Source organism: Ursus americanus, chromosome 11 (genome assembly GCF_024610735.1).
Source record: "Ursus americanus isolate L20-20 chromosome 11, mUrsAme1.1.p, whole genome shotgun sequence".
NCBI lineage: Eukaryota > Metazoa > Chordata > Mammalia > Carnivora > Ursidae > Ursus > Ursus americanus.
This window is the reverse complement of record NC_142137.1, coordinates 49,500,593-49,513,550: the sequence shown is the minus strand read 5'-3', so window position 1 is coordinate 49,513,550 and position 12,958 is coordinate 49,500,593. Positions and strand designations below refer to the sequence as shown.

At 37.1% G+C, this 12,958-nt stretch overlaps 1 protein-coding gene across 1 annotated transcript in view; it reads right to left on the bottom strand.

The window, feature by feature from the left end:
* PEX7 (peroxisomal biogenesis factor 7) overlaps window positions 1–12,958 on the bottom strand; it is an 83,298-nt gene that overhangs the window by 55,019 nt on the left and 15,321 nt on the right. The window contains exons 4-5 of the mRNA XM_045814705.2: window positions 11,492–11,569; window positions 11,017–11,125 (exon numbers count right to left, since the gene is read on the bottom strand). Of these exons, the coding sequence (XP_045670661.1) occupies window positions 11,017–11,125; window positions 11,492–11,569 (187 nt within the window). The remainder of the gene's footprint in view (window positions 1–11,016; window positions 11,126–11,491; window positions 11,570–12,958) is intronic.

Sequence of the window (12,958 nt, the reverse complement as noted above, 5' to 3'; positions counted from 1 at the left end):
TCTGATAGAAGAGAGTAACTAACATTTTTGGATCTAGCTAAATATGGTAGGGACGGGAGGAAATGAGGAATTTGAAAGTGCCAAGTGGAAACTGCTCAGAATTAGTATTGACTAGATCTTCAAATAACTCCAGGGGCCCAAATTATAGCCAATGTCTAGCCACCTGTCAGTAGAATTTGTTTCAAAATTCTAAATAGCTTTGATAAAATGATCTTTAGGCTTTCTCTAGCCTTCAGAGTATAAAGCAGGGTGGTGTGGATGTCTAGTGTTTGGTCTGCCCAACAGTACACTTCTTACAGGAAAAGCATCCTTTCTCACCATGTGACTCTAGAAGGATCTATGGCTCAACACAGCTGACCACTCAGGGGCAGGTCCAAGCAAGGCCAGTCATATTATCTTATTTCCTGTCCTGATCACAGCTGGCAGGTTAAAGGTAGGTACCTGGGTTGTTTGTTTTGGGTGTTTTTTTTTTTTTTAACTATAACTGAAAAAATAGTATCAGTCCCTCTCTTAGGATTAACAGATTATAACACTGAGGAGCTGCTGGTGGCCACATGTCTCACTGTTTGGGGAAAGCCAGCTTGCAGAATGAAGTCAGCAAGCAGAGAAAAGTCTAGATTAAAGACAGAAAATGTGTCCTGGGCTGTTCAAGCATCCCTTCCCTTTCTTGGGGCTATTTTTCAATAAATTCCTCAAAAACCTAAGACAGTTCAAAGTCTATCACCCGTAGGTAAAGGAGACCCCTTTCCATCATGGAGGGAGTGAATGAAATTCCCCTAAAGCTTCAGTCTGTAAAAAGCCTAGCCTAAGAGAAAAACATTTGATTTAGCACAAGGCTTCCATTAAAACATAGGAAATACCTAAATGAGGTATACCAGTTTTCAAAAAGTTATATTTAATATCAGGTCTGAAACTATAAAGTCTGCTATAGTGGCAACTAAAGCACTGTTTAAAGTTGAATGTGCTGTGTTCATCCTAGTAATTACATCTTATGAGTATGTGAATGGCTTAGAGTGTCAAAACATTACAATGACTATGGACTAGGCCATGAAGAAGTAACTGTTATTCTAGCAACATTACTGATAAGTCTCACAAAATATAATGTTGAACAAAAGAAACCTGACACAGAAGTATAAAAACAGGCAAAATTAATTTATGCTATTAGAAGGCAGGACAGTGGTCACCCTGGAGTGGGGTAGGGGAAGCCTCTCAGAATGTTGTTTCTTGATCTGGCTGCTGGTACACAGATGTGCTCATTGTGAAAATTACTTGCATTGTACACTTAAGATTATGCACTGTTCCATATGTGTACTATACTTCACTAAAAGATTAAGCAATTGCACTAGTAGGTATTTATCGAAAGGATTAAAACATAGTGATTTGAAGGGGCACATGCACCCCAATGTTTATAGCAACAACGTCCACAATAGCCAAACTATGGAAAGAGCCCAGATGTCCATCAACAGATAAATGGATAAAGAAGATGTGGTATGTATATATATATCAAAATATATATATCAGCTATCAAAAAGAATGAAATCTTGCCATTTGCAACGACATGAATGGAACTAGAGGGTATTATGCTAAGTGAAATAGAGAAAGAAAAATACCACATGACTTCACTCATATGTGGAATGTAAGAAACAAAACAGAAGAACATGGGAAAGGGAAGGAAAAATAAAATAAGATGAAAACAGGGAGGCAAACCATAAGAGACTCTAAACTCTAGGAAACAAATTGAGGGTTGTTGGAGGGGAGGTGGGTGGGGGAATGGGGTAACTGGGTGATGGGCATTAAGGACGGCAGTTGATATAATGAGCTGATGAATCACTAAGTTCTACCTCGGAAACTAATAATATACTATATGTTAACTAAATTGAATTTAAATAAAATATATATATGTCTGTATATATTTATTTTATATTACATATATATTTATATAGGATAAAAAGATTAAGCAAAATACCAACAACAAAGACTGGGTGGGTGGCCACTCCACATTTCTCTGGGACAATATTTTGGTTCCTTACCAACATATTCACACACACAGAAAAACCATGGCCTAGGTTGTCCCTTCTTACAGTTAACTTAAAAGACACAAAAAAGGAGGGAACGGCTCTAAGGAGCTAAGAATTCCATTTACTTGACAGTCGCTTCTGTTGCACACATTTGGCACTTCATCGTTCTCACTTTGTTTTCCAGGTTGGAGAGCCAGCTTCTGGCCCAATGGTGCCATGACTCACTCAACTCTTAGCCACCGGGATATCTGTATTTATGTTGGTTTTTTTTTTTTATAATTGCATTTTCCAGACAACTGGCCTTTCATTGCCAGCCAGACGTTGACCAGGGCCCTGTGACAGCGCCATGGGCCCACCTGAATTACTAGCTTCTCTTATCAGTGGCAGGCTTGCCACTGGCAGCTGAACCAGTGAGTCTCCGTACATAGCATGGAATAGGAAATGTTGGCTGCTACTATGTCTACTTCAAGCCGCAGCAGGTAAGAGGACAGCGAGTAAGGAGAATGAGTGTCAATGTTGAATCTGACTCTGGAAGAGCTAAGCAGCAAAAGGATGCATACTGGGCCCAAATAATTGAACTGAATTGAAATGCCAGATGCTTATCAAATGTAATATAAATTTTTTCTCAGAGTGAATGAAGATTGTTTTTTAACTACCGGACTCATTCATTCAGGCATGGCTATGACTTATGCAATTATATGGAGACTGTAATAGCAGTAACTTAGTTTTCATGGTTCAAAAGAAAGTTTACTTCATATTAATGTTCTTTATGTAATGAGCTTAAATATTCTTCCCTTCTATCTCATGTAATTTAGAAATATGAATTCTGTCTTACTAACAACTTTCATGAACTAGACAAAATGCAATGTCCTTAGAGAACCTTAGAATGCTTTGGAAGGTAAATCTAGATCTAAATCCCTAAAAACTCCCCCCTTTTTGGCCTGTCCTAACTTAGCCAGTGGTAACAAATTTAGTTCTAGATTTGCAAATACCATCTAATTTTGAAGGTGATTCAATTCTTAGAATGACTTCAATGCTATATTCTCACATATCTTAAAATATAAACTGCTATAAGCAGTTGAGCGGCATAATTAACCATATGTGCGGCACAGGACTAGACATAAAAGTACATCTTGACTGCCTAACATGTAAGCTTCCGCCATTTGTAATATTTGTAAAGACAAATATTTTACAACTTTGGGTCCCACAACCATGAAATTTACAGTTGAGATTTCTTATGCAAAGATTATAGTTTTATAAAAAGCTCTGTCTGTAAGCAAGAAGATAAAGTAAGAAAATTGATGAAGACCATAATATAACCCAAACAAAACTGAGGGAAAAAAAACAACTAAGGCATTCTCAAACTACAGAAACCACTTCCTCTCTGAATTCAGCACTGAAACCATTCTGTGGGTTTTTAAAAAAGAGATGAATATTAAACATGCAGCTTCCATTATACCAACAGAAATAAACTATTAGTTTGGCTTGTCAAACAAAGCTATGCCATAGAGTAGAACAGTGCTTTCCAAATGAGGCTAATCACCAAATTCAGCTGGGGTGATTAAAAAATGTGCCTTCAGGAGGACTAAGATGGAGCCCAGAATCCTGTTGTTGTTGTTGTTTTTAAAGCTCCCCCAACAATTGCAATGGCCAGCCAGGTTTCAGGATCACTGGCCTCGTATGCTATTACACAACCAAGCATTCCAGATTCTACCCGGAGCAAGTTCCTCAGATGAGCACTGGTAATTCTTACAACACAAACACATGCCACGGTCATTCAGATGCTCTTCAAATATGCCACCTCCCATTCCTTTGCTTTCCAGCTCTCATCACTTAAGTCTTAGTTGTTCGTAGGTAACGGCGTGAACACTGTTTCCTCGGAGTAGACGACCCGCTTCCCTGACCACCCAAGTTTGATGAGCTCAAGGGTCCTTAGCTGTGTTTCCACAGAATTCTGAGCACACATGTTAATCATAGAAGGCAACATTTATAGAGCCCTAACTCTGTGCCAGGTACTGTCCTCAGCCTTTTGCACACATTAACTCACTTAATCTTCCTCAAAACTCCATGATGTAAGTATCACCGTCACCATTGTTTTCAAGTGAAGAATGAAGAGACAGAGGTGAAGCAGCATGGCCTGAGGTCAGGTAATAGTGGTGAAAGAAGGATTTCGTCTCAGACAGTCCGGCTCAAGCCCATGTTCCTAACCACTGTACTTACTATGTTACCTCTCCAAAGAACCTCACACTCCTTAGCATTATCCATTGCTAGTTTTCTTCCTTAGGATCTCTCTCTTCCACTGGATTGCAGGTCTAAGAAGACAGGAACCCCATCCGTTTTCTTCTTCAATGTATCTTCAGTGCCTTTCAATGTATCTTTCAGAAAACAGTGGCCATTCACTTAATATCTGACTGACCCACTGTCAATGTCCCTCTCAACAACCAAAATTTACCTTAGATGTATTTTTAAAACTCTAATAAGATGGTTACCCCCCATATCTTATATAGCAGTAATAAAAAATATTTTAGTGTTTGCTTGTGTAAGGCACTCAGCTAGGTAAAAGAATACACGTGCCCGATAGAAAATGTATGAAAACAAGTAAAGAAAATATGCAAAGAAGTTCATTTGCCTCCTAATACATTGTACATAGCTTGGTAAGAAAATTTTCTCATCTCATTTGAAATGGCAAAGGCACAGTGAGAGCTTCAGAGCGTGCCCCCTCTTTTACTGTTCCACAAACCCTCCTCTTGTAGAGTGGAAGAAAAAATTTTAAATCTTTTCAACTTTATTAAGGAGGCTACTATTTGAAAATCATTACTAAGGACTATTTCAGGAAAATGGCAAATGCTTAATAAATAAACCTTCCAATGAGTTTCTAAAATCATAAAAGCTGGCAGAAAAAAAGGCTTTCTTTTATTCAATTTTTAAAAATGAAACATTTTATAGCTCACAGGTCCAGAGCTTAGTTTTCATGAAATCCCTTTGGTTTAAGTGTTGGATGTGCATACAATCTAGTGAATATCAGCCCCGTAGAATATATCAAACTGAGGGCTTCAGAGGAGAGGGGGGTGGGGGAATGGGATAGACTGGTGATGGGTAGTAAGGAGGGCACGTATTGCATGGTGCACTGGGTGTTATACGCAACTAATGAATCATCGAACTTTACATCAGAAACCAGGGATGTACTGTATGGTGACTAACATAATATAATAATAATAAAAAAAAAGAATATATCCAGCCACTTCCACCTAATCACTATTCACTCTTTCCATTCTTGGTGTATGAGTTGGACTATCTACCCTCTCTCTCATTTCCCATTTCCAACTGCAAGAGCTAAGCTGGACCCACGCCAATCAGTATATTACATTCCCCTCTCCTAGGCACAGTGATCAGTTTAGAAACATTCACGTGGACCATCAGATGAGAGAAAATGGAACTTTCCTAGATGTCTGAGAGGGAGTCTCACACTTTTTTCCTACTGGACGGAAACCAGAAAAGACGCAGGGGCTGGAGCTGCTGCCATCTTACTTTCACATGGTGCCTGATACAAAACCAACTCCAGTGATACAGAAGAGATGGCAAGAACATCCTCTAAGCCCTACGTCCAGCCATGTGTATAAAGCCAAATGTAACTTTGGACATTTCAACCATGTGAGCGAATAAATTACCTTCTTACTTAAGGTGGTTTGGTTCAGAATTTCTTCGACTTTCAACCAAAGAAATCCTGGCTGATGTGACCACTAATTATATTTATTTCTAATAGAACACACGAAGGTGATGTCATTAAACAGATAATATATTTTTTCTATTAAACCAAATGGACATTGTGATGATAAAAGACTGTTTAAATATTAACCTATTTACAATGTGTAGATAGTTAAGTTTTGTGATTATATTGCTAACTCTCCACACAATAAGTCTTTTCCTGCTATTCAGTCTCATACACTGAATATTCTATAAGCAACATCCAGACTCAATATTACGTATACCATGCTACACAAAAGGCCAGTGTAAAAGGAAGAGGAGTGAGTGACTCAGCCCAAATAAAAGGCTAATATACACAATTTCACCTGACAGTTAAATAAATGCAGGTGTATTAGTTCAAGATTTTGTCACCATCAGATTTTATATCTGGTCATGGTCATAAAAAGAGCAATGATTAAAAACAAATGAAGATAACTTTAGAACCTTAAATAATAATAATATACATTAATAAAATTACATACAATAGTAAGGTAAAGGAATTTTTAAAAAATCTATCAGTAGTTCAAGGCGTTTTACTTATTAATACTTTTCCAAATATGTAAAATTATACTCATTATTAATTTCAGTTTATTATGAATGTTGCCAATTAGAGTTCCCACCAGACATGTCTTCACTGCTTCACCAGAAGGGAAGTATGTTTCAATTCATTTTGAAGACAAATCTATTTTATACCACTAATTCCATCCAGGGTTTGAGATGACTCCTTTGAAACTGTAGGATATAAGGCCAAAGGGCTTTCCTACTCAAAGAAAATGATGCCGATGTCAATCTAATTCACATCTTTAAAAGAACTTTAATTGAACTTGTACTAATACTCTCTGTATTAGGGCTTTTCACCTACAGTAAAATTATAATCATTATGCTGAACTGTGGTCATCTTACAGATGTGATTCACTATCAGCATGAAACTCATTAGCATTTGCACTAAATTAAAAGCATAAAGATGACTAACTCAAGTTATATAGGCAGGCTAAAGGGTTAGTTGATTAGAACAAGCATACCAATACTGCTATCACTTACTTAATACACACCCGGGCTTACAATTAGATGTGCCACAGAAAACTTTAAAAACTCAAAGAAGAATTTTAGGCTTGGAAAAGGAAATGTGCCAAGGAAATATATCCTACTGGTTCCATCCCAAAACATTTGCTATCTCGGGAAAGATTTAACTCAGATTGTGGACAAAACACTGTGACTCAGACAACTTAGAAATTTAAAATAAAGGCAATAATCTTGTAAGTATAGTGTTCTTCATTGTAGAAAATCAGGCTGTTAATTTTAATCACTAAACATTTTTTTACTTAACTGAACCTCTATACATAGAATTTACTATTATTTGCTATTATCTTAAAATCTAAGAAATTGCTTAATCTAATGGGCGTTATTTGTCTGTACGCAGTATACCTGAAGATTTCCTGTTCTGAGTGACTTCAACCTAATAATACTTTAGAATTGAGGGACATTTGGTCATTCAAAATTTTTAGAATAAAAAAATAATAAACAAAAGGAAAGGATTTCTGTGATGTTACATTTATTATGGAAGCCACTCAACAGCTCAGGGCATTGATACAGTTCAGCAGCAAGGAAGGAACAACCATCCTACTGATCACCTATTTGGGGATGCTGGGTAATCACATGAGGAGACAACAGTAGACACACTCTACCTCCTTCCCTAGCTATTTTCTTCTCTCCTCCCCTAAACCACCAAACTGCATGAAAGAGCTTCCACCGCTTTATCTCCCCTCGAGACTCTTTATACAAAGCGGCAGCAAACATTTCCTGTGAAGGGCCCAGCAGTAAGTATTTTTGGTTTCAACGGCCTTTCACCTCTGCCACAGCTACTCCCCTCTGCCGTTATGGCACCAAAGCAGCTGCAGACAGACGTTCCGTGAAAGGATTCGCACGGCTGTGTTGCACGAAAACTCTGTTCACAAACCCTGTCAGTGGGTCAGTTTGATCTGAGGGCAGTCGTTTGTCAACCTATGCTCTAGTCTAAGGTTTCTTCTATTTATTAGTCTTTCCCGGGGGCTCCGATTGACTGCAATGGCTTTACTTACCATTTATGAGCCAATGACACAATTTATTCACGAGGCTAGATGTCTCAGCTCCAAAATCAGCCTACTCATCGACAACCCCATGTGTCCCATGAGCTCCGTGTGCTCTAAAACAAAACTCAAGATCTTCTCTTTCAAACACATTTCTTACCTCAGTTATGACATTCCCACCCACGGACTTATCCTTGTCAGGAATCTAGGAGTTACTCTTTACTCATTCTTCTCTCTTCACCCTCTTGTACATCTTATAAAATCATCTCTAAATACCACTCAAGTCAGCCGAATTTCTGCCACCATCCTTATCCACGCCTCCATCTCTCTCGGTTAATCTTCCTGCATTCACTCCTGCTCCTCTCCCAGCTATTCTCTACACACAGCCAGAAGGAATTTTTTTTTTTTAAGATTTTATTTATTTATTCGACAGAGATAGAGACAGCCAGCGAGAGAGGGAACACAAGCAGGGGGAGTGGGAGAGGAAGAAGCAGGCTCATAGTGGAGGAGCCTGATGTGGGGCTTGATCCCATAACGCCAGGATCACGCTGGGATCACGCCCTGAGCCGAAGGCAGACGCTTAACCGCTGTGCCACCCAGGCGCCCCCAGAAGGAATTTTTTTTAAATGCAAGCCTAATCATATCACTCTTTTGCTTAAACCTCTTTAGTGCCTTGCCCGTGTCCATAGGATAAAATCCAAAATCTTGAATCCAGTCCATAAGGTGTGATCTGGGCGCCTCTCTACTGTCCAATCTCATTTCTACTATCTTTTCCTCTTAAGCAGTGGTCTCCCTGGCCTTCTCTCAGTACCTCAAATGCACCAAGTTCTTACTTTTGGACCCCTATTCTCTCTGCCTAGAACGGTCTCTCTTTCTGTGCCATGCAAGGCCTCCCACTTTTCATTGAGCCAACTCCTTATTCATCCTAAATGAAAGCCAGAAACCTATCAAGTAAAAAATTGATAGTTTTGACTACCAAAAACTTAAATGCATATACACAGTAAAAAATATATATACAACATAAAATAAAATAGAATAATATAAAATAAATAGTTAAAAGACAAACAAAAAATTGGGAAAATATATGTAAGATATAGAAGACTAATTCCTAAATACAAAAAAAGAGCTCATACATCAATACAGAAAAACAACAAACAGCTCTCAGTAGAAAAGTGAGCCAAAAACATGAACATGAGACTCACAAAGGAAAAACTGTAGTGGTCAACGGACATATAAAAAATATTCACTATCCCTAATAATCCAATATGCAAATCAAAACAAAATTAGGAACCATTTTTTACTCATCAAATTGCAAAACAGTTAAAAGATTAAGGAGGTGCATTTATTTATCATTTCAAGGTCCAAACCTTAAAATAACTATTACCTTAACATTATCAGATATTCACTATCAGAATTAACTGACACCATCTAGACCAGGAAGGTTGTTGTTATTGTTTTGATTAGTCTATAAGGTGTTGCTGCTCTATAATAAACACTTTTGAAAGTCATTAGTGTCACACAGATTATATTTATGTATATATTCCCCAAATGATGTTATTTAATAAATCCTCACATTGGAATACTCTGAGACATTGGTTTACCCTTCCCGCCACTTGTTCACAGAGGCAGGGTCAAAGTGACTCAAGAAGGCAGCCTAGCAGAGCAACCCTGCCTTGCCTATGCCAATTAGTTGTTCACCTTTGTTTCATTCCTACACTTTTTACAGCTTTAATGGCACTCATACATTACACAAATAATCTAAAATAAAAATGAAGCAATGTATATTAAAGTAGCAGAGATTTTAGGAAAGAAATAGTATTCAGAAAATTTTTTAGCCAAATGTGTATTGGTGGTAGATCAAATAAAAGAAACATGGTGTACCTCTTTTTCTACCTTAAATTTGTTTCAATTCCATAAGTTTAAGTATAAAATAAAAATTCATATGTATAATTCATAAAATATAATTGGTGAATATTCTTTTCCATCAAGTTTATTTAAAACTAGAGTCTAAGAACTCCTTCTGAATGATGGTATGATTCACTCAAATCAACTATAATACTGGACTAAGGCTACTAAGAAATCTCTACAATCAAAAGCTGTTTTATTTTTATAATAATGTTTTCAGTGGGGAAAATGAATTTGGGATGGGAGATTTTCTGATTCACAATTATAAAATTATTTTCCTGTATAATTTCAACAACAACAAAAACTTTATAGCCATAAGCATATAAAACCTAACATCGCTAAGCAAATTCAGCCCTTAAAGACATTTAACTTTTTCCTCAGGAATATTACCCATAAACATTTTTCATTTTTTTAAACATTTTATTTATTTATTTGAGAGAGAGAGCAAGAGAAGGGGAGGGGAGCAAAGGGAGAAAGAGAAGAAGACTCCCCACTGAGCAGGGAGTCCGACTGAGGGGCTCAATCCCAGAACCCCAAGATCATGACCTGAGCTGAAGGCAGATGCTTAGTCAACCAAGCCACCCAGGTGCCCCAAACATTTTTCATTTTTTACCATATATTCTAGAATGAGAATATCTTATTCTCATTTTTATGGAGGAATACAAGAAAAAGTTAACCGTGGTTCTACGGAGGGGGAGGGATAAGGACTTACTTTTTATTTGGCGTGTTTCTGTGCTGTTTGAATTTCCTCACTATGCATATGGTAAGTCTAGAATAGGGATTATGTAGGATACCATTTTGGGTTTTTTCTTTACAAATTTTTTTTTTTTGAAAGTTACAAAAACAAAAAATACAGAGTGATAATTTTACTTTGTCATTCATCACAAATATTTGTCATTAATTAGCACGTTACACATGCTCGTAACTGTTACTCAGACTTAGCCACCTTTATTCTGATAAACAAAGGATAATGCCATCTAAGCGAAGGAGCTCAGTGGCTAATAAAAAGAACTAGGACGGCTCCCAATTTTGGAAGATTTATCACCAGTTATGGTATGCCTAAGACAAACCATATTTGTTCATTAATAGTTGAAAAGTAGTCCAGGCCTGGCTAATTCTTATCTAGAGGTTGATAAAGAATGAAACCATCTAAAGAGCACAAAGAATAGAACTGTGGTCTCTTTTTCCCTCCAAATTGCAAGTACACAGCGCCACCTACTGGGGAAAGCAAAGCTACCACACACTACAAGTAAGGCTTTTTTGGTAAATACCGAATTATTTACCTGAGGCCGAGGCAAAACAACCAGGGATGTGGGGAGACCAGATTGTGCTATAAATGACACTTTCATGGCCTCTAAAGGTGCACAGAGACTTTCCAACAGTTGGATCCCACTACAAACAAATGAATAGAACAATTACTTAAAAGTAAATTCAAATGTCTATTTATATACATAATATATATAATACACTACATATGTATTTATATATATACATGTAATAGACATATCTCAAGGATTCTTTAAAGTCTATTTTCATATAAAGCAAAATGGTATTTAAGGGGCCAAAATAATCAATGCTGAGCTAATTGTTAGTTTACAGCCAAAGATAAAAAATGTTTAAATTCTAATAAATGCTTTAATACAGTTCTTTGAAAAGAAAATTAGCTGTGTAACTGAAAAGATATAGAAGTATGTTCTAGAAAAGAAAAAAATTCAATGAAGAGAATATTTGGTTTTAAATACAGTAACGCTGACATACCAGTTTGACAGTCTGATCCCATGAGCCAGACACCACAAGCTGTTCACCTCTCGTTTGGCTCCAATCAACACTATAGACCTAAAAACATTTTAATGTGTCATTTAGAAAGCAAAAGAGCATTCAGTTCAATATTATATTTTATTTCTTTATAACAGTGATAGCCAGTTAGAACAACTAATTCACTTCATTGAAACATCAAATAAAGTCCTACAAATCTCAACATGGTGCCTGAGAAATGGAAAGGTCATTTTGTCCATTCCTCCAGACATATTCCTTACAGATAAGATTCCATTCTATTTTAATAGAATGCTACAGATGATTTCCAAACCTCCTTCACTAAAACAAATCATATATATTTTTAACCTACCAACAAATCACTGTTTGCAGCACCCTGTAGAAATGTCAAAGCAGATTAGAAAGTTAGTCGTCTAAAAACGCTTGCCAGGTCAGTGTTTATCAGAAAGCATTAAAATTCAATTAATATCCCTATCTGGCCTTTCTTAGAAAAAGCTTATAGGAACCAGGTAATCCTTTCAGAGCTCTTGGTAAACAGCTTTAGTTATCCAATGCTGCTATTCTAATCTATGCTTTACTGCTTTCTGTGAACCATTTCAAATGAACCATTTGAAAACTTACGGAAATCTTTTTTATTTTGTCATTTTATACAACAAATTATATACAAATCACTACTGTAAGCTAAATTCCACAAAATATGTGCATAATTATTCTTTATTACATTAAAGTATTCCTGACATGGACCTGAGTATACATCACTACATGTGACCAGCCAGCAGAGTCTTCTGAATCTTAAAAATTCTAGCTACCATATTTATGTAGGAAGCAGTGGTGTCTGCAGTTTGCTGTAGCTTAAGTACAGGTTACCTGTTCTCTGCTGTCTTGTACTGTGTACTATGGTTAGCCATGCTGGAGTCTCAGTTTGAAAAATATCAGTAATACTGATCCTGTCTTTGTTTAAAACTTTGATATTTTTCTCATCACAGATTTTTTTGAATTGGGATTTTTAAAAATATTGTATGAAGACATTATTTGACTACTGAATTTTTGGGGCCCTCCTTAATCATGTACATAAGGTGAGTGACTCACCTACTCCGTCCTAGTCCTGGCCTACTGCTGTCCATATTAATGCAGAAGAGAGACGATCAGTTGGAACGCTGAAGAAACCACAATCCAGCAACAGAGAGCAGCTCTTACAGAAGGGGCAGCAAAAACCAAAGAGCTGCTGTGGCCATCTCTTAGTTGTGGATGGAAAAAGAAAGCCTTGAAGTAGCCATTAAAGATCTTGAGAGCTAAAGAGTTTGATTTTATCCTCTAGGCTAGGGCATGGCAAATTTCTTCTGTAAAGAGCAATAATTTGGGGCTTTATGGGCCATTTGATCTGTATGTTGGCCTGGGAGAGCACAAAAGTAGCCACAGGTGATACTTGATAGGTAGGCATAGCTGTATTCC